At 54.5% G+C, this 21,439-nt stretch overlaps 1 protein-coding gene across 1 annotated transcript in view; it reads right to left on the minus strand.

The window, feature by feature from the left end:
- Positions 1-21,439, minus strand: part of COL22A1 (collagen type XXII alpha 1 chain) — a 207,544-nt gene that overhangs the window by 112,080 nt on the left and 74,025 nt on the right. Inside the window, exons 13-16 of the mRNA XM_033126944.1 lie at positions 7,106-7,159; positions 6,051-6,095; positions 4,970-5,023; positions 3,803-3,847 (exon numbers count right to left, since the gene is read on the minus strand). Coding sequence (XP_032982835.1) covers positions 3,803-3,847; positions 4,970-5,023; positions 6,051-6,095; positions 7,106-7,159 — 198 coding nt within the window. The remainder of the gene's footprint in view (positions 1-3,802; positions 3,848-4,969; positions 5,024-6,050; positions 6,096-7,105; positions 7,160-21,439) is intronic.

Consider the following 21,439-nt stretch of genomic DNA (forward strand, 5'->3'; position numbering starts at 1 on the left):
ATTCCTATCTCCATTTTGTATTTCCCAGACCCGGGACCAGGGGAAGGCCAGGTACCCTCTTTGAACCCGTCTCCTCATCTCAGGGGTCCAGAAGGGGGCCAAACAAAGGAACGTGTATGTGGGGTTTGTAAAGTGTGGCTACACCTTATTTATCATTCATTCACCCAGGGAGTGTGTGGGCACACCCACTGCATGCCCAGCGCTCGCAGGAGACCTGAGAGTGAGTTCATCGCCGGCTAACAGCACGCCGGCATCCACGAGTCGTCCCATGTCCACCCATCTGCTTACGTCCAGAGCTGGGTCTGAATCTCTTACCAGCTGTGGCATCATGGGCAAGTCACTGCACCGCTCGGAGACTGTTTCGGCGGACTACGTTTCATGGGATGGTAATAATCCCTCCCTTGAAACATACCTGTGTCTAAGGAATGAGATAACGTGTCTATAACACCTGATTGACAGGTAGGAAGTGAGCAGGTGCGAGCGTTCTCTCAGACAAGCACTGGCTTTCTTGAGCCAAAGCCCAGAGACGCTGGTGTGTGCCACTCGTAGTTACCGTGTCCAGTGTTCTTAGCCACTGTCCTTCTGCCCGCGGGGCCCTCGGAGCTGTTGGAGGAAGGGGACTCCAAAAGGTGGGTTCGTGCTGACGTGAACAGCCTATCCTGTGGCACTCCAGCAGCCACGGCTTCCCTCTGAGTTCCTCAAACACAGCAAATTCTTTCTCGTTTCTACATGCTGTTCTCGCTGTCCTCCTGATGGCGCCTCAGCACCCTTCAGGGCTCACTTAAATGTCACCTCTTTGCCCTTTTAATCCAAATTATCAGCTCTATTCTTCTCCACCGCGGTCTCATAATTATCTCCTGCCAGCTCTTAATTTGATTTTATCATCCATGTTACTACCCTTCTCTCTCACATGAGAACGAGGAGTGTTCACTCTATCATAAGTGTCCCCAGTGCCCAGCCCAGACACACAGTGTGGCCGCAGGTGACGGGTATCAAATGACCAGAAGACCACTATGAAAAGGAGTTCAAACTCTGCTTCTATTTCTCTATGACTTTATTGCTTCTGTTCTTTCATTTTTTAAGGCTGGTGTGTCTCTTTCAGGATGTTGTTTTTCCTTGGATGACACAGGATTCGTGGTTTTCTGCTCATTTTTGCTGTGCTAGTCTTGGGTGGCCGGCCTGTGGAGGTTGATTCTATTTACAACAGCCCACCTCTCGTGACTGCTGGCCACGGTGCGACTTCCTGCCAGGTGGGAGGCGTCAGCAGGTCTTTCTCGGGGTGCATGCTCCCACGCCTTCTGGGGCTGGCTGGCTACCTGGGCAGTGGTTCTGTCTCCGTCTGGGTAAAAGCTGATGCTTCCACTGGCCGGTTCCAGCAGAGGTCAGGGGAAGGAGGCCCAGCTCAGCCCAGTGCTGGCCCCAGTTAATCCCTGACAACTGCTCAGGATGCCCCATTCCCTATCTCCACTGATTTGAACTTGAACTTGGGGGTTGTTCCAGCACCTTTCCCAGTTCTGCAGTTTGGTTTGTAGTTTCCCTCCATCTTGCATCTAGGCAAACTTAATCATACACATGATATCCTTCTATAAATTACTTTAACATCCTAGAACAATGATGTAGCCATTTCTATTTTCAAGCCCTATTACATACAATTCTTTCTTTGAAAAGGTCTTCATTACGTGAGTTTTGGGGTGAAACAATTCTTTTTTTGAAAAGGTCTTCATTACGTGAGTTGTGGGGTGAACAGAGAGGAGAGCTGCCTGTCTTTTCTCTCTCTGCCCACTGATTCCATGTCTGTTGCCACATCTTTCCTTCCTCTGAACACTCTGAGGTTGCAGGCTCAAGGGCCGCTGACAGGTGAGGAAACTGAGGCCCAGATGTAAAGCCACCTCCCCCTGGTGAGGCGTGCTTGCACTGGAGCCACAACCTGGCTCCCTTGACCCTCAATCCTCTCTTGCTACCGCCCCCCCGGGTTCCTGGAGCAGCACGCTGGCCTCATGCATTGATTCTCAGGGTGGCCGAGCTGGCGGCCTCTTACGAGTCCACAGAATCCAGCCGCCTCATCTGGGAGGAGAGGAAACTGACACACCGAGGGTGTCTCTCGTCCAGGGCCACATGGACACTGAGTGACGGAGCCAGGACCAAAGGCAGGGCCTCTGACTTCCCGTCCAGGGCTCTCCTCCTTGTAGCAGCCCGCCGACGACTGGAGCATGTCCCACGGGCTCCGCAGAGGAAAATGTGTTGACCAGGTTCCCAGCTCGTTACTGCCCACGTCCCACCTGGATGCAGAGGGCTCTGCCTGCTGCCCAAGCCCCCGTTTCTAATTCCTTGCACTTGTATTTCAAGATCAGTAAAGCCTGGAGCCAAGATTTCTCTCAGCTGCAACTCAGCACAATGGCGGGAGCACAGCAAGGGCTGGGCTGGATGTGGTGTCAGCACACGAACAGCGGGGCCAGGAGGGACACGGTCGGGGTGCTGACAGATGTGGGTTCTAATTAGTGGGGGACGAGAGAAAGAAAACGAGCAAGAGAGGATGCATGAGGGAAGGGGAGCTGAGGGAGAGCAGAGAGAGAGAGACACGGCCGGGAGACAGAAGATGACAGCCTACACAGCAGGTCTCTAACTGTAAGGACTTCCGAAATCCGGGGCATGTGAGGTGGGGGACAAACAGGAGGGTCGAACCGGAGAGAGCGAGTCCCACCTGAAGGCTTGACCCTGTTTTGTTCTGTTGTTCATTTGTGTTGGGTGTCGCTGCCTCTGCACTGTCCACACGAGCATGAGGGAGGACAGGGTGTGGACAGAGGGCCACCAGCTTGGTTTCTGGCATAGACTGAGTGGCAGCGGGGGCTCTCGGGGGCAGAGAAGGGCAGGTCTCAGCGGTCAGCCTCACAACTCAGAAGCCAACCCCGGCTCTCCCGCGCTCCAGCTGTGTGACCTTGGACCAAAGCCTGAGCATCTCTGTGGCTCAGTTTCCCATCCAAACAGGGATGGCGTTTACCTTACGAGGTTGCGGTGAGGTTTAAGGAAGCTAGTATGTGGGAAATACTAGGACGATGTTGGACAGTCCTGTCGGAAGGGGACATGGAAACTTCTTTCTTGCTGATGTAAGGAATCAGAGAAAATAAACCGCTTTAAGTATCCATCAGCTGCAAGAACTGGAAAGGAGCCTAAAGCATCAAGCAGTCCAGGCCTGTCTGACAGACGGGAGGACGGAGGTGCAGAGAAGGGGCCAGCTGTGCCAGTCACCCAGGAACTCAGCACGGCAGTCAGAAACCACACCCAACGCGAGCGAGCAGGGCGCAGGCTCCTGCTTATCTCTCTGTCTCTGTCTCTGTCTGTCTTTCTGTCTTCCTAGCCGACATATAGATGGCACCTGCTGCCCAGCACTGTTCTCAGGATAAATATGAACTCCCTCAATCCTCATGGTGGCCTTCTGTAATAGATACAACTCTCCACAGTGAGGACATGTGAGACTCAGAGGTTAAGTAAGGCCACAGTGCTTGCGGAATCCAGGCGGGGGTTCAAACGCAGGCAGGCAGTCTCCACAATCGCTGTGCAAGCTTCCTCTGTGCCACGATGCTGCTGCCTGGGGCAGCCTGCGGGACGGTGGCCAACGGGGACACTGGCAGGACGTCCTCCCTGGACAAGCACGCACGCTCTGCACACGTCATGGATGTGCACCCAGGTATACACGCTCACAGCCAGGCACACACACACAGGTGCGCCCACGAGCAAGCAGAGTAGACGTTCGCAGGTGCCCTCTGCCCCTTTTCTATGCCAAGGTGGGCTGGTGATCACATACCTTTTCTCCCCGGGCTCCCCTTTCCCCTTGTTCTCCTTGGAGACCCTGGGGGAGAGGGAACAATCAGTAACACAACACCCCACTTCTCTGTCCTTAAAGTCTGAGGGCCCACGGACAGGCTGCCAGGGACCGTGAGGCACCTGCCCCCGCCCCCTCCCCTTGGAGGCTCACTCCACGCAGCGGCCTGCTCTCCTCCCACACGCCCGACAGGGTGAGAGGTTATGCTGGTCACAGGCTGGCACACACCGTGTCCCTGAGCTCAGCGGCCAGGGCAGGCCAACAGCGGGGTGCCTGGCCCTGCTGCAGACGCTGGCTGTGCCCTGCGTGACTATGGGAACGCCCCGCGTGGCCCTTCTCTGTTCTCTTCTTTCCCAGAGAACGGACCCTCGGACATTCTATAAAGATGGTCCAGGCCCACTTGTGGGTTCTGGGAATAACACATCCCTGAGAGGAGGTCCCAGACCAGAGCCCAGGACGCTGTCCCAGAGGGCAGAGGGTGTGCGACCACCGGGCCTGTGGGGGAACTGGACTCCACGCCATTTTACCTCCGTCCAAGCATTTTGCCCAAACACCAGAGAGCAGAGAGCTTGATGCCCAAGGTAGTGCAGGCTGCCTTGTTTGAAAACGCCCTTTCCCTTGGAGATAATCTCACATCTTTCTTAATGAGAACCAAGAGCAGGGTTAGACACCCAAGCAGCCACTTTGCTCCTTATGTACCACACCTGTTTGCTCATCACTTTATTCCGTGGCTACAAGGTCATTGAACATTTGTCACGTGCCTGGCACTGCTCTACAGGCTGGGAGTTAATAAAGACACCACGTCCTTCCAGAGTGATGGATTAGACAGGTCGGTAAAAATGGCTTCTTTAGATCAAGTGTCAGGAACACTGGGCCTTCTGGGGAAAATGCAAATTCTTGGGCTCCACCAAAAGCCACTGCTTCACAGCCTGGGAACAGGGTCCCGGGAGCGTGCATTTAAACTTATTCTACAGAAGATTCTGAAGTACCAAAACGGTGAAGTATTTCTGGTCTAAGATGAGAGACCATCTGCCATGTCCAAGGCAGTGGGTCCCCTGTGCTCAGAAGCAGGAGGGGACCTGTCAGGGGGCTTGGGGCCCCATCCCAGGAGAAGGAAAGAACCCCTTTCAGACAAGCGCCCTTACTTACAGGAGCTCCCACGTGTCCGGGGGGGCCAGGAAGTCCTGGGGGTCCATGGAATCCCTGCAGAGTGTTCACAGCAAGGTTTGGGAACGGAAAGAAAATGCAGGGGCGGGGGCAACATCAGTCACCACCAGGCACGGGGAGGAGACAGTCTGCGTCTGACACGCCACACGCTGCCACGCTGCTCTCACAGGTCTCACCAAGGGACCCACCCCATTGCCTCTCCTTTGTCTCGAGTTTATGCCATCGCCCGCCTGGCAGAGCCAAGATTCACACCTGATCTGCTCAACTTCAAGGAAGAGCTAGCAGCGTGTTAGCTGAGCTCTAACGGGGCCAGTGTGACAAAGTCCCAGACCCCGTGCCCCAGGCCCCTCGTCCCGTCGTCTGGCCAGGATACGTGCACAGCGTCTGATCAACACGACTGATTCGCTGCTCAGCAGGCGCCCTTGGCCGTGGGGCCAGGACGGCCGGGAGCAGCCCCGACAGAGCCCAACAGAAGCCTGCAGAGCCCAGGCGCCTCTGACGTCCGGACCGTGAACTGCGACAGCTTTTAAGCAACTCACTTGGCAATATCTATGAAAAGTTATGAAAATCAAACTGTGCATTTCCTCAGCCAAAGGTATCCCAATGTTTCTAATCTATCCTACTGAAATAAAAACGTAAGGAGAAACACACACACACCCATACACGTGCATACGTGCATGCATTTATCCCTTCACTGATTTTAGTGCAAAACAAATAACATGAGACACCACCTTCAGGGTCCATCGATGGGGAAAGGTAAATGTAAATAGCAATGCATCCGTATCATGGAATAACATGCACAGATTAAGAGAATGGCGGGTATCTATCTGCCGGTGTGAAACGATGTCTCTGATCTTTTGTTAAATGGAAGAGACGAATGGCAGAGTATGGCATAATCCATTTTTTCTAAGAATTTCGGAAACATCGTACACGCGTGGACATACACATGCAGCATGCATGCAGTTACATGAGAAGGGTAGGCAGGGATGCATCTGGACGGCTCCCCTACACCCAAGCAATTGGTGTTGCATCAGGTTTGTCACTGGGCTCAAGTGACACTTACCCGCATTCCCACCTCTCCAGGCAGCCCCGGCTCTCCTGGCTCCCCCTGCAGACGAAAAAGTGCACAGTCACAACCCAGGGGGACACAGGCCCAGCACCTCAGGACACCCAAAGCCTCTGGGGACTTGCGTTCCTGGAACTCGGAACTTGGCACAGGTGCAATGTAACCCCCACGGTCAGAGACCCAGGCCCGCCTCCCAGAACCTCCTGCTATAAGCGGAGGTGCTGGTCTTCCTGCAGGTGATGGCATCTCAAGCCCGACTTGCTCCGGCCTGGAGGTCGGAGAACCCAGTTCAGACAGAACAGTACACAGCGGTGGGCATGACACAGGCCTTCTTCTCGGAGGAGGAGTCTGGCCACCCAGAGGGGAGTCAGAGGGGGTCTGCGGATTCCTGAACTGCCCTCTCTCCCCTAGTCCCCACCCCAGACCTCCTGTCCTGAAGTGCTAACGGCTGTGGCCTTAGGAGGCCCCCACAAGGCAGCTCCCACTCTGAGGCTGGGAACCTCGAAGGGAGCAGAGAGGCGGGGCACCCACAACTTATTTCCGTGGGGGTCCCTGGTAGAGAAGAGCACCCCCTTTCCCGCGGAGCAGGCTGACCCCCCAGAGTCGAGATCACTTTTCTCTGGTTTTCTGGAGTGTGTTTCAGCGCAGAGGTGGAGTGGGAGTGCCGACATGAGGGAGGCGGGCTGGCCGTGCAAGGTCTGGCGGACTTCTCGGGTGCCACCCCACCTCCTCGAGCTACGAACTGGGGTCTCGGGTGAATCCCTCACCTGGGACGAGAACGTGGTTCCAAGTCTGGGCACTGGGGACAACAAGACCTCCCATGCAGAACTGCGTGTCTGCTACGTGAGGATATAGCTTCCAAGGACAGGCAGGCGAAGCCATGGCAACAGCGGCTGCTGGTGCTGTTATAACCATCAGGCTGACCTCCAGGGACCTGGGGAGATGCTGCGGCTAAGGAGCCCTGCCAACACCCTGCCCTAGAGAACACGGAGCTCTGACGGGGGTCCCAGGCCCGGCACGCCTTGAGGGAAGGGCAGACAGATCAGACGTACCCGCACACCTTTGCTGCCGTCTCTCCCAGGGGGACCAGGCGGGCCCAGGGAACCCTAGGATGACAGGAAGAGAGCAGAGGTTAGTGCAGCAAACGGACAATGCTGGAGACCACGTCCTGGAAGGCTGGGCAGTGGAGACAGGGGGTGGTCCGCCAACCTGTAGCCTGGGGGCCACGTGACAGAGCATAAGAAATGCAGGGTCTCAGGCTCCACTGGGGTTCGCCTCTGACCAAGACCCCCAGGTGGTCCACATGCACATGGCAGCAGTGGGACACCCCAGGGCACGCCCCTGCCCTGACACACAGTGTAGCCACCTGGCTCCCGGCTCAGAGACACACGTGTAAAGCAGAGCGCTGGCTGCAGGAGGCCCTCGCCCTGGACCCGGTCTCCACCTGGCAGGACTGGACGACTGTTTGGTGGGGGGTGCCCTGGGCTTTGTAGGGTATCTACCAGCAAGCCTAGATGCCAGTGGCACTCCCCAGCTGTGACACCAAAAATGTCCCCCGTAACTGCCAAACGTCCCCTGGGAGGCAAAACCACCGTCCACTTGAGAACCAGGGGGCTGGAACAGGTAATTCACGTGTTTTAAACCTGGAGCAAACTCCACTGGAGTGAATCACATGCAGAAGCTGGTGACAAGCACAGCCATGGAGCAGCTGTCGGACGACGGGGGGCCCTGGGCCAGGCTGCTCATCTCCCTCCCCCCACACACCTCCCGGAGAGGGGCGAGGGGGCAACTTAAAAACAGGGGCCTCCAGGCCCCGAAGCTCCCATTCAGCTCCCACACCACCTGATTCAAATCAAGGATTCCTGAGACTTCCACCAGCTTCCCCCTTCTCTGTCACTCTTCCGTGTGACATGACCAGAGCAATGCCTCTTTCTGGGCTTTTCCAGCTGAGAAATGAAGATGCTGGACAGTCAGCGAAAGAGTGAACTGTTGCATCTATAGGTAATATTTAGCAATCACCACATATCATCTCATTTGGTCCACATAACAACCCTGCCAAATGGGGCTTATTTTCTCAAAGGCATGTCAGACGTTAGATATTTCTAGTTTTTATCTACAGATTCAGACGTATGCATGTATGTGTACATATAGACATATACACACACACGTATTTATTTTTTACATTTCTATGAAGTGTCGTCTATGACCTTAATAGTCTAGTAAAAGTCAGTGTGAAATTGTAGAGACAGACAGACAGACAAGTCCGGCCCTGGCATCAGACAGACGTGGAGTCTGTGCCCCAGCTCTGCACCCTGAGCCACCTCTGAAGGCTCCGTGTGTCACTTGCCTCTTGTCTAAGTGTGGACGGTGCCAGCGGCAAGGCTGCGGCGAGGTTTGGGGCACTCAGCACACACGTCTGCTGTGGGGACAGGACGTGCACGTGCTTCCTAGCTGCCTGGGGGGTCACAGCTGCCCCGCCCACAGTGACAGCGGGACTGGGTGGAAGCACACCATGACCAGGGAAGCGCCTTTCAAACCGTGTGCCGTGTGTGGCACGCGCTGCCTGGGACGGTCACACCAGATGCACAGTCTCACTGTCTCATAGCGATTTAACGGTGGAGACAAGGGCACTTGGCCTCACACAAAATGCTGATTTGCCAATAAGTGGTATTTGGTTCTCAGGCCCGGGGGCCAGGAGGGTTCAGTCAGCTCCAGTCCCGGAGACTGGAGGGATGAGTTAGGATGGGTAGAAACTTCCAGAGCAGGTCATTCCAGGCAAGGCAGCCTGGTGGGCAGGCATCACGGACTTGGTAGGCTGAATGCCCGCTTCTGCTACCCTCACCTACAGGAGGGTGGGCCACTTTGGGCAACTTCATCTCTGAGTCTCAGTTTCTCTCTCTGTAAAATGGGAACAATCACAGCCACTGTGCAATTCTAAAAGTACTAGTCGCCTCCATGGTGCTTCATATTACGTTTCCAAAGCTGCTCTGGATGGTCCAGTTTGATCTGTAATTAACGTGTGAGGGGGTTGGGGAGGGCTGGGGTTCTTTGGTCAAACAGGCTTGTGAAATGCAGAGTTACCCTGAGTTAACAGGTTCCTTTACACTTTACAGCAGGCTTTTCTGAAGCCTTACATACGCCCGTGTTGGCGGTGCGTCTCCACAGCGACCTTGTCCCGACCTTCCCACGGGGTGTGAGAGGGGCTGCAGTGGATCCACATACGTGTGTGCGTGTGGGGGGGGGGGCTCTGCTTCTCTGCGCCAAATCAGGGGCAAAACTGGTCCTTCATACACTTGTGTCAAGACGACGAAGCTGCCATCGGCAGGGGTTCCCAAGTGTGAGGAAGGAGAGCCAGCCTGACTTGCAGAGGAAGAGGAGACCGCAACAGCCTCCGGTGGGCAAGCATGAGCAGCTGGGCCCTTTGCAGGGGGGCTTCCTCTTTGGTCTTCAGAGACAGCTGGCTGTGAGCCATTGGGGGTGTTTCACAAGAGGAAGGTCGTTGATGTTAGGGGCCCAGGGTTTTCTGTGGTGGCCGTTTACTTGGGCCAAGTGGGAGTCCACGGGGTGCTTTCTGGGGACAAAGTGCCATGACCCTCCGTGTGGGGGGGCAGCTGGGGCAGAGCATTTCCAGCTCGCACTTGCACATCAGAATTTGTGGAAGTACCCACCCATCCCCCATTTGGCTATTTCGAAACTCAAACCATCCAGACATTGAAAGAGGCGACCAGACCAGGTGGAAGTGATCTCCGAGGTCCCACACGCTGACGAAACATCAATTAGCAATGTTTCCATCAGCACCAAAAGTGGCAGCAGCAGCAGTGATGCTACAGTGACATGGAAGCTGCTGGCCGTCCATCCTCACGGTACACGTACTACGTGCCGAGACTGAGTACTTCACGGAAGTCAGTGCATGGACCTCATCCCCACAGCAGCCGTACAACAGACGCAGCGATCACGTACGTGTTGCACCGTATGAAGTGAAAGCCCAGTTTGCACGTGAAGAGCGAGCTGGGGCCCCGAGTCTGGCTCTTCATGTCCTCACTGCACTCAGCAGCGTCTGCATGCACAGCAGTCATGGGACGGCAATCCTGCAGCTCAGTATTTTTATCCTCACTTCACAGGGGCTCACGGGCACAGACGGTCCGTGATTCTCTCGTGGCATCAGTGGTTTACGTGGCAGGGTGAGGCCGGGGGGTGGCAGTTAATGCCTGCGTGCCCAGCCTGGCTGGTCCCTCCCCTGGGGTCTCTGCCTGCAGCCTCAGGCCGCCCTCCCTCCCTGGGAAAGCACTGCAGCTGCTTCGTCTGCCTCACAGGGGACAGGAGGTCTGCACCGACCCAGGGTGCTGGGGGCAGCAGTGGGCTAGCTCAGCTCCCAGGAGCCCCACCTGGCTGCAAGGCCCAGGTTGTGTCCCCTGCCCCAGACTGCGCTGATCTGAGCAAACGGCACAGCAGGGACACCAACCCACTAAACTCTGCTTCTCTACAATTCTAGGCTGAGTTCAAGATCGCCCCAAAGGGGGACTATCGCAGAGTAAGGACTTCCTCTGGAAATGCCCCCGACGGTACTTCCCTCCAGGATCAACCTTATTAGGGTGACCTGATGCAGAGGTCACCCCAGTGTTCCGTTACCCCAGTTAAGATGGCAGGTCCTTGAAAGGCCAGTCTGTCCTCTGGCTGCTGCTGGTGGGGACGCCCTACAGCTGAAGGAAGGGGAGGGATGTCTTGTTGGGCTCCCTCCTGCCTCAGGAATAAAGGAGGTAGGAGCAGGGCATTGGAATTCCCAGGATCGTCCAATAAAGGTAGCCAGGAAGGAGCCCAGAGACAATGCACAGGGAACCCCAGAGAGTTCCAGAACCTTCCCTCTGCCCACAGTTGTCACATGTCCAGCTTTGCTGGCACTTTCTCACAGAAGCACAACAAGTCACTGGATCTGCCTCATTTACAGGACTGCTGCTCTGTGAGGAGAAAAGTCAGGACTTCATCACCTCCACCTCGCCACTGCCCGCTGGGCAAAGGACCCACAGTGCTCTGTGTACCTCGGTCCTTTCCTGAGCCCTGCGGGCTTATCGGGGAAGACAGCGGGGAGACCCTCCTCCTTGAAAATTCGCCCTAGGGGTTTGAAACACCCAGGAACAGAGGGAAGACCAGGGTGTTGGAAAAACAATGGTCTCAAGAACCAACAGACTGCAGCTTCAAATCCTGCCACCAGTGCTTGGCCCTCAGGCCTTGGCCAAGTGAGTGACACGCTCCGAGTGTCAGTGTCATCTGTACACAGGGACAGTGAGCCTGCCTGCAGGACTGGGGCTTCCAGGACATGGGCAGCTGGGCAAACTGGTTCTAGACGGCCGAGGTCACAGCTCCAGCCACGTCCCCTTTGTTAAGGGGAGGAGGCTGCTTGCTGTGTATTCTAGCACACTGACTAGCAGCCTCCGGAGAGGTGCAATGCTTTCTCTGTCTGAGAGGGTAACACCTGTGTGACTCTGATTGAACACGGGTAGGGTGACCACGCCAGAACTGCAGACACATTCTGGGAAATGTCCCATTCAAGTCATCATGAGACCCACACATTTCATTAGATGGGCTCTTACGAAAACTGTGAACCCCCAAAAGTCAACCTGACCTACACAGATCATGTTTTAACATCACCTAATTTTCATATCACAGGCCACCACCCTGCTGCAGTGACACACCCTCCAAAACCCTCCAGTTGTGCTAACCATCAGCTGTCTGTGGTGGCTTTGAAAAGAGGGAGTTAGAGCCCCAGACAGCCATCCTGTCCCATCAGGAAGTCACTCAACTCTCTGAGCCTCAGTTTCATCCTTTGTAAAACAGGTTCGTGCAGCTTTCTGGTGAGAAAATGAATGTGGACATGATCTGTAGAGTATAAAACAGTATTAACATTCCAGTGGTTTGTATTCTATTGAGAACAAAGAACACTTTCTCATGTCTGTTGGGTGGGTCAATGAAAAGTGAGGAAAAGATCAGCGGATGCCCTGGAAATGGGGAGGTGAGGCACAGGAGATTTTTAAAGGGAATATGTGCAGCTCAGGACCCACAATCAAGTACAGACAGAAAAGAAAGGCAGGAAATGAAAGGAGGGAAGGAAGGAAGAGGGGAAGGGGTGTGCGCATGCATGAGTCCCGGCTGACAGCAGCACTGAGAGACACGAGGACTGTGATTATCCTCAGATGCTCTTCAGATCATTCTGGATGAACTGAAGAAAGGAAAGGACCCCTCCCGCTCTAAGCCAGCCCACCTGGACACGCTTTCTAACAACAGCCTCCAGGCTTCCTGAGACTGGGGGTGACAGATATCCTCCTCAGGGGACAGAGAGCTTTGCCATCTCACAGCTGGTGAGTGCCCCTGGGGATAAGACCTCACTGATGCAGAGGGCGCAGAAGACGTCATTCGGTGGATAAAAATGGAACAGCAGGCTGGTGTAATGGTAATGACACTTAGCATTTATGAGCACTTTTTACAAATAACTCATTTATTTTCATTAGCTCATTTCATCAGTGCAGCAACCCTCTGAGGCAACTGCGATTACAGTCGCCAATTTATAGATGAGCAAAGCAGGGGTTATAGGGGTGGAGTCCCCGCCAAGTGTTACACAGCTGCAAAGTGGCTAAGCAGGGACTGGACCCAGCCAGTCTGGGTTTAGGGTCCACGCCCTTAGCCTCCCCTGCCTTCCTAGCCCAGCTGGCCAGCAGTCCAGCATTTGCCCTCCCCATAAATGAACTCAGCCCTGGGTCCTGTGACTGGTCCCTTAGACTTGGCAAGCGCCAGCGTGTCACATGGAGCTGGGGAAACATGCAGACGGTCCCATTCGCGCTCTGCCTGGGGCTGAGAGAGCCCGTGAACTCCACTTCTCCAGCGTGTCCTTCAGCACCACGGACAGGGTCTGCGGCTCCCTCATTCATTCGCACTCTCAGCATTTGGCCCCCAACCTACAAGGCTGTTTGAGGGTGCAGAGGAGCTAAACCTATTTTACCCTACACCCTTAATTATGGTAAAAATAGAAGGCCCTCAACCACAGTTATCCAACTCGATGACCATGAATAATGCACATTAACGCACAGGCTAAGAATAGGAGATGGGGGTGCTGATTAAGCCAGCCGTGAGCAGAGAGAAAGGGACCCAGAGCTGGAGGCAAAGGACATAAACTTATCTTAGAAAATCCACACATACAAACTCACACACACACGTAACTTGCATTTCATGGCTCAGATGCTCGACAGTGCAGTCCTTATATAAAATAAGGTGATTCCCACAGGAATGTGGTTTTTGAGGGTCAAGGGTCCCCAGATATGAGCACTGCTTTTGGAGATGAGCAAGAAGCTGGCACTGGCCAGCGCAGTACCTGCGAGTGGGGCTCTAGAGTCAGACAGACACAGCCTCTGCCCCACTCCCCCAACGTGACCTTGTGTGACCTTGGACATGCACCAGACTCCTTGAAGGGGCTGCAGGAAACTGATACTCATAAACTGAGCAGCCGGGTACATAGCTAGAGGTTGGTAACAGGCTGACACGGTGATTTTTTCCACTGCATGGCACCTTCTTTGAGACAAGGTCACTGGACCATTCCAGATAAAATCACCAAGTGTTGGCCATTGAATTCTGATGGCTGCTATCGCTAATGTCCCCATCCTACCCTCTCAAAGAATCGGGAAATAAAAGAGTGCCCACTCTGCCTTGCCATGACACATATTTCACCTATGCCAGAGACCCTCCCATACGTAGGAGCTTCGTATGGTTCCTGGAGCCCTCCCTTGGTCACTGCTCTGAAAAGGAGTCACCGAGAGGGACACCACATGCAGCAGAGCCCTCTCTTCTTTCCCCACCCACCTCGCAGGCCAATCCTAGCGCCACGAAACCTTCTCATCTCACAATTTCACACAGAGACCCCCAACCCCCACACACACACCTTTGAACGATACCAAAGAAAGAACTAGCTCGGGGGGCAGTACCTGTGCTTTCTCACACTGTGGACGGCACAGGGTGTGTCTGTCGCGTTGGCATCAGAGCAGTGTCACTACGAGAGCAGATCTGACTGTCCCGGGCAGTGGCCCCAGGCACCACGGTGGCTGCGTCATAGAGAGGACCTGCGGTGGCTCCGATGGGGACTGACCAGAGCACGGCTGAGCAGGATCCTCATTTCTATGACACGTACTACCGGCTCCATCCTATTAGCTACGTCGTGGCCAGGGATCTTGTTTTCTAGACTTCATCATCCCCTAACCCTACCCACCTTTCCTCTCAGGTGCACATGGCTGATTTGATCACGGTCCAAAGTTCACGACCATCATTCGGCCGTCCCTCTCCAGCCCTCTAGCCTGGCCCTAGATGGGTGGTTGGTATGACTCTGAACAAGCCAGAGCTTATTATAAACCACTTTGTCCTCTTCCTACAGCTCCTTACAATGAAAACATCAATGTGTGTGGGTGCTTCCCTAGGTCTCAGTGGCCTTGTCCATGAAATGGGGACAACGGTGCTTCCCAGCTGCACTCCTGGGAGGAATGAATAAGAAACGGCCCAGGGAACCTGCTCCGTGCTTGATGCCTCAGTGGTTAGAAGGTCAGAAGCATCTCTCGGATTTTAACAGGCAGCAGGGAGGGTGGCTGTGCAAGGGGGAGGAACCAAGGATGGGGAGGCGGGAAAATGGACCCAGAGTTGGCAGGAGACACATGGGGAGGCGGGTCACTTGGGGTCCTATCGCGGCAGAGGGGAGGTGCCCTCCAAACACACAGGACTTCGTCTGCCAAGGGACACGTGGTGGCTGAGCAGTGTTCGCAGGGAAAGACAGCAGCACCATTTTAAAATCAAACGCAAATTCACATACTTGCATGTTTGAAAAGGGACAGTGTGCTTAAGCCAAAGGAAGACATGTAAAGCTAAGGAATTCTAGGCGCCCACTGTCCCTTTTTGGCAGGTAGGTCCCTGTCATGCAGGGTGTCATGCGGGGTCTCTGGTCCCACTCCCTGCATAAGAACGCAGGATATGGTGAGGCCCAAAAGGAACACCCACGGAGCCGTAGACAGGGGAGTCACACCACTATACTCTCGCTGGTGGCTGGGTTGGAGACACAGGAAGCAGGAGCCACACGACGCGCAATCGTCGTTCGCTCCTCTGCCAACCACCCCACTTGTTAACTGCAATCCACACTTGCTAGCTCAGCCCCGGCAGTTATATCAGTGGCTAATTGGCTAACTGGTAACAGCTGACGGCCAACCAGCCACAGCTGATGTCCGTCTACTACCCGAGCCAGCACCTTTCCACGTGAGGCTGAGAGCCTGGAAACGGCTCTCCCGGACGCTGTCCCCACAGGCCCCAATGCCCCTCTAGCTGGTGGCCTTTCCTGAGAGGCGGATGCTGTAGGGTCAACAGCCATGATGGGGAGCAGCCTGTTTTGTCCAACTGCAAATCATCAGAGAACAGGAAGCCCTGGGCTCCTGGGGGCTTGGAATAACCAGGTGCAGAGTCGGCTTTTCTCAGACCTGGGGGCCAAAGTGCCTCAGCTGCCTGCTGTCACCTGGCTTCCTCACGGCGCTCCTTAATGTGACTGTGCTGGCCGTGGCCTCTCTTTCCTCCGTTTCCAGTGGGCACCTGACTTGTTCAGCGTCACGGTGAGCCCACCCACCAGGACTCCCACTGATGCCTGTGGACACTCCGGTGCCAGCCTGCCCGTGGCTCTCGCAGCCTCTTCAGGACACTGAGTGGAAGTTTCTGGGAAGTCAGAGCAGCCTTGGCTACTTGTCTGGCTCAGATTCCTCCTTCACCACCCCTGTCCTGTCAGGTTCATGGTCACAGTGGAAACTGAAGAAAACCATGAACGACAAGCCACCGACGTCTGTGTGACCTAAAATTCTGTCTGCTCCTGAGTCGACCAACCCAGTAAAATTCAGCTGAGTTTCTTATTTGCCCACTATTTTTTCTGGTGCACCACGCTGTGAAATCTGAGCACAAAATCCACAGGAAGTTTTATTTATCGCCATATGGATTTCTGTGAAAATGCTTAAGGAAGGGTTTCTTGGTGGTGGTTGGTTGGAGATTTTTTCCCCTCTCGCAAATGCTGAGTAATGAACTGCTGACCAAAGCATGGCGCTACGGGACACTTTGCCCCAATTCCATCTGCTGCGGGTCTCTAGGGCCCTCACCGTCCATACATTGTGGTCCAGACTGTAAAGCTGTCTCCCTCCTCTGTCCTCATTACTCTCCATCCAGAGAACCTGAGCACCTGCCCTGCCCCCCTGGTCTAGGCCAGCCTCTGCCTGAACGCCTCGTACGTCCACACCAACTCCAAGGGCAATGTGAACACCAGCTGCTGCTATGGAAGAAAACAAAGACCCCCGGCAGGAAACGTACTGTTTCCTGTAGCTGAGTCACTGGAGGAGCTGGCTTAGGGGAGCCTTGACTGGCCTGGCAATGTCACCTCCAAGGATCCATTTCAGGCTGACTTCTCAGTGTCGTCTTCACTCTCCCCGTGCCAACACATTTCGTGGCAGCAGAATAGCAGGGATTTCCAGGTGTCCGTCCTGCCAGCCTCAGGCCCACGGGAAGGAGCACATCTATAGACGTCCAACCCAAAGCACCAAGCGCCTCTGGTCTGAACTGCATGTGCCTGAGTTGATCACGTGCTCAGGGAGCCCAGTGCCCGGATGGCTGAGATGTGATTCGCACTCGTGTTTTCTCCAGCCCTCACTTACAGGTGCCCTGCTAAGTTCCAACCATGATCACACTCAGGTCACCCTTACAAGAGTGTCTGGTTGTTTCTATGACCTTCAGTGTACAGGAGAGGAAACTGAGGCACCAAGAATTGTAATGACCTTTCCAAAGTTACACGGCAGGACAGGCAGTGCCAGGTCCCCAAAGCCTGGCCCTCAGCCACTGCCATGTTCTGCCATCTGGACCCCAGTTGTCACCAGCCAGTACTGAGCAAATCCCCACGCTGGGAGAGAGGGCTCTTCCCTCCAAAATCATACTGATTATGGATTTTACCCCTAACAACTGTGCGTATACTGTATTTAAAAGGATCGTCACTACGTTAAGAGCCAGTCTTTGGTTAGATGTTTACTGATGTACTAATGTAGCACCATGCACAGCAATTAACAAGACATAAAACATCTGAAATCCCCTCCCCGGTGCGTAGGCCGTGTTCACTGCACACGCATCTTGTGTGTGAGCACACGGGCCTTCTAGTCTAGTTTCAGGTGCACTGGGGTACGTGCACATCTCCACAGCATAAGGTCTTTGCAATGTTCGCTTGTGTCCATCGGCTTGGTTCAGTGCAATTTTCCATCAGGTTGCTCCCATGTTTTGCTGCGGTTGTATTTGTAAAGGGTACTTGTAAAGAACAAAGTCAGCTGATGGTCATTTTCTTTCTGTTTTTCCCTTCAGATGAGTTGTGCTTACGCTAATTCCCTAGATGTGCTTTGGTTCCGTTTTCTAAACAGCCCCCAGCAGTAGAACCCCAAGCATCCTAGGACACCCTCAAAGTGCCTTGCTGATGTGACTGCTGCCTGTCTCTGTCCCCAACACCAGGTAGTGGCCTAGGTAGGGTCTCCTGACAGTGTTGTCGCCCTCTGCATGTGTAACAGCACAGGGGACAGAGGTGGCACAACCTTACTCGCTCAAGGACCAGTGTGAAGAATCACACCCTTAAAAGATGACCTCATGACCAGAATTCGTGTGCACGTCTCCTCTCCTGAATGGGTGAACAGGCCCCTGGAGGGGGGTCCGACCCAGGCTCTGCAGCTCTGTGAACCCATCACTCTCCCACACGCTAGGTCTGTAAACACCATCTATCTAAGAATTGCGTGTCACTCTTATGGATGTTAGCAATAGCTTCTAGCAACAAAAGGAAAGGAATAAAAACAAGGAACAGGTTTTTAGGAGCACCCACCGTGTGCCAGGGCCTAAGCCAGGTGCTTGCATGCCAATATCAACCTCCTATAATCCCCACCACAGCCCTCGGGGGTGGGCGCCAATGGCCACACTTTACAGATGAGGGAGCTGAGGCCCAGAGAGACACTAACCAAAGATCACCCAGCCACTGCAGACCTGGGATCCAAACCGCATCCACCCAACTCCCCCAAATGTGCTTTCTGTCCATCACCTGAGCCCACGTTTGAGCAACACTGAGGCTCCCTTTGTCCTCCGATCTTCCAGACACCAGGAAAGAAGGCCAACACCAGACCTGCTGGCAGAGAGCTCCCAACGTCAGGCACGTGGGCAGGAGGCCTGCAGAGCAAAACTGGAACACACGCTCTGGCTTCCAGACACCAGAGGGCGCTGTGGGTCCAGGAAGGGGAACGACTCACAGATTCCTCCCTGGAAGGCTCTGGTTCCCCGGGGCAGAAAAACCCTCAAGATGCACAAGGAAGCTCACTGGAAACTGCACGCTGTGGCCTCGTTTTTTGTTATTTCTAATTCCTTTTCTATTTGGGGGGGCTCTCCAGTACATTCTGCAGACCGTGTTTCCATGGACTAGCACTCACCCGGCGCCCACCCAACACAACCTACACCCATCTCCTCACGGTGCTTGTTAATTTTCTCATCATGGAAGAGCCGAGCGCAGGAGGGGCACGGAGGTCCTCACCCCTCCCTGCTGTCTCTGATTCGACCCAAACTGCTCCCAACCAGAGCACTGGCCATGTGCCCTCACCATCCCTACCAGACAGCACAGAAAACGATGACAGAGCAAAAAGAGCAGCGTCCCCAGTGATCAGGGGCCGGCTGTGCCAGCCATGGTGTCCAACCCTTTCTCCCTGAATCCTCCCAGCAACCTCGTGGTAGGAACTGCTACTACCCAGCTCCCCACTTTACGGAAAAGAAGACAGGCTCAGAGCAGCCCAAGGACAGACACACAGTTCATATGCAGTGAACCCACATTTGAAGCCGCTCGACTTCAGTCTGCGATCCTGCTACTGCATCAAGCTGGTCTCGGTCCTGGAGGATGGAGGGCTGCAAACCATCGTATTGGATGACAGTGACTTTCAGACACTTTGAAGGAAGGTCCATCCCTCCCTTTCTCACCTGCCATGCGCCCAGCACCTTGGCTGTGGGCAGCTCTTTTAGGGCATCCCTAAAAGGCTGTCTACTCTTTCTACCTTAGCTTGATTTCATATATATATAAAATCGAGGGAGATTCGCCCCCAAAATCCTGTGGTGAATATGGGGTGGGAGGGGTACCAAAGAGGAGGGTAGCTTCCAAAATGAGGGGCAGCCCAGGAACATGGCACCATGCAGTTTTGAGCATTTGATGGGGGGCCCAGGAGAGGCGGCGCTGGGGTCTGGCAGGGTCAGGAGGCCAAGTTCTCCTGCAGATTTTTAGCTGTGTGACCTTGGGCCACTCACTCACCTTCCCTGAGCTTCAGTTTCCTCAGCTGCTGGGGAAGGGGGTGATTCAATCAGCCCTCCAGCTTTCACTCGTTTTAGTAATAGCCAGCGACTGTGTTCCCTAACCATCTTACTAACGGTGTGACCTTGGGCAGGTCGCTTGACCTCTAAGCTATGTTCTGCTCATCTGTGAAGTGGGCACAGCGGTACCTCCCCCTGAGGTGTTGTCTCAGTGAGACGTAAAGTGTGTCTTGCGCAGAGTCTGTCCTCACAGAGGCTGATGCCCATCATCACAGTGGTGAATCACAACACCGAAAAGACAAAAATAAAAACAAAACATAGCCAGAATCACAGTGATCTGACGCCTGGAGCCACAGGCTGCAGTCCATCCAGCCCCTGCCCTCTGCGATGACACAGGAGAGACATCGTAGCACAGAAGCCGGCCTGTTAAGCCCTCCACGTGCCTTAGTCACCAGTGGCCTTCTGCCCCGTTAGGACTGTCGGTCCCCTTGCCCCACCTGGCCTCGCCTCACGCTCGGGAGGAAAGCAGAGCCCCGTTCGGGATGAGCGCCCCGTGGGCTCAGGCTGGGGGTGGGCTCATTACCAAATCTCCGCTGTGCCTGCAGGGCCTTTATGCATCATCTCATCCCACCCCCTCGTTTTTACACATGAGGAAGCAGCGGCTCAGAGAGGGAGGTGACTCACCCCAAATCACACAGCTAACACGTGGCAGAATCTAGACTTTGCTAAAAACACCCAACTACAGAGAGAGTCAACTGAGGACAGAGCCGAAAGGGCCAGCCTGTTCAGCTGGCACGTCTCTCCTGCCAGCACTGCACATGGGGAGGGGATGTAACTGTGACCCTGCAGCTTTAGGTCCTGAATGCGGCTGCAGGTGGGCTCCAGGCATCAGGAGAATCATGTTGCCTGTCCTGAGCTCGACCAGAACGGAGGGCGGCAGACATGTGCTGCTGCTCACGGGAGAAGGTGGCCTGTCCCTTCCTGCCTGGTGACATCAGCACGTCGGGCAGAGGACAGGCTGGCAGTCCCACAAGCACTGCCAAGACCGAACGCCTGGCCTCAGGGCTCCGGCAGCCCCGGTCCTGACACCCAGGGACACCTCGGGGACCTGGGAAGGCCTCTGCTCTGGTTCTGGGCCCACAGGAACCGGGCCGGCTACAACCATCACAGCAGCTGCTGAATCTGAGCATTGGGTCCCGGGGTGCTGTGCTTTTAAACCACACAGGAATCACGGGAGGCGGCTGCCATCACCCTGTTTTAGGTATCCGGACACCCAGACCTGCAAACTGATGGCAAAGTCACTGAAGAAGGTGACACTTTCTGCCTGGTGCACAGCTCACGCCACACTGAGTCACGCTCTCTCTCCACTGCTTTGTATTCTCGTGCAGTAGAGTGTGTGCGTGTGTGTGTGCGTGCCTGTGCTACTGATAGGGGTAAAATAAAGAGAAGTTTATTGTGGAATAAATGAAGACATGAAGACACGTAAGGAAGAAAATGAATACCTCCCACAGCTTTGCAATGTACAAACCACCAGTGGCTAACAAAGGGGGTTCGCCTCCAGAATCAATCCACGTCTCAATCTCCCTCTCCCTCACACACACCGTGTAATTTCTAGGTCATTCATTATTCTTCGGATTTTGCACCCTGAACGCCATGCATTATTTAGCTGTACACTAACTTATTCTACCCTTTGCTCGCTATGGAGCGTCATGGTTGCTTCCAGTCTTCCTCATAAATTACTGTGAATGAAGGTCTGTACTTGTGCATATCCTTGATTTATGTCCTTAGAATAAATCTCTAGACGTGAAAGTACTGAATAAAACGGTACCTACAGGGAGAGAATGGGCAGGCCACGTGACAGCTGCCTCCACAGTAATTTAACTGAGTGGCACCTGGTTTATCCCACCAGCCCTATGCCAGGGGCTGTGTGAGCTCCCTGAGTAATGGTCCTGCCTGGGGGTCTGAGTCTGTCAGCACCTGGACGTGCATTATGAAGTTGTGTGGCTGCCTCTGCCGGGAAACGGGAGATA

Source organism: Rhinolophus ferrumequinum, chromosome 14 (genome assembly GCF_004115265.2).
Source record: "Rhinolophus ferrumequinum isolate MPI-CBG mRhiFer1 chromosome 14, mRhiFer1_v1.p, whole genome shotgun sequence".
NCBI lineage: Eukaryota > Metazoa > Chordata > Mammalia > Chiroptera > Rhinolophidae > Rhinolophus > Rhinolophus ferrumequinum.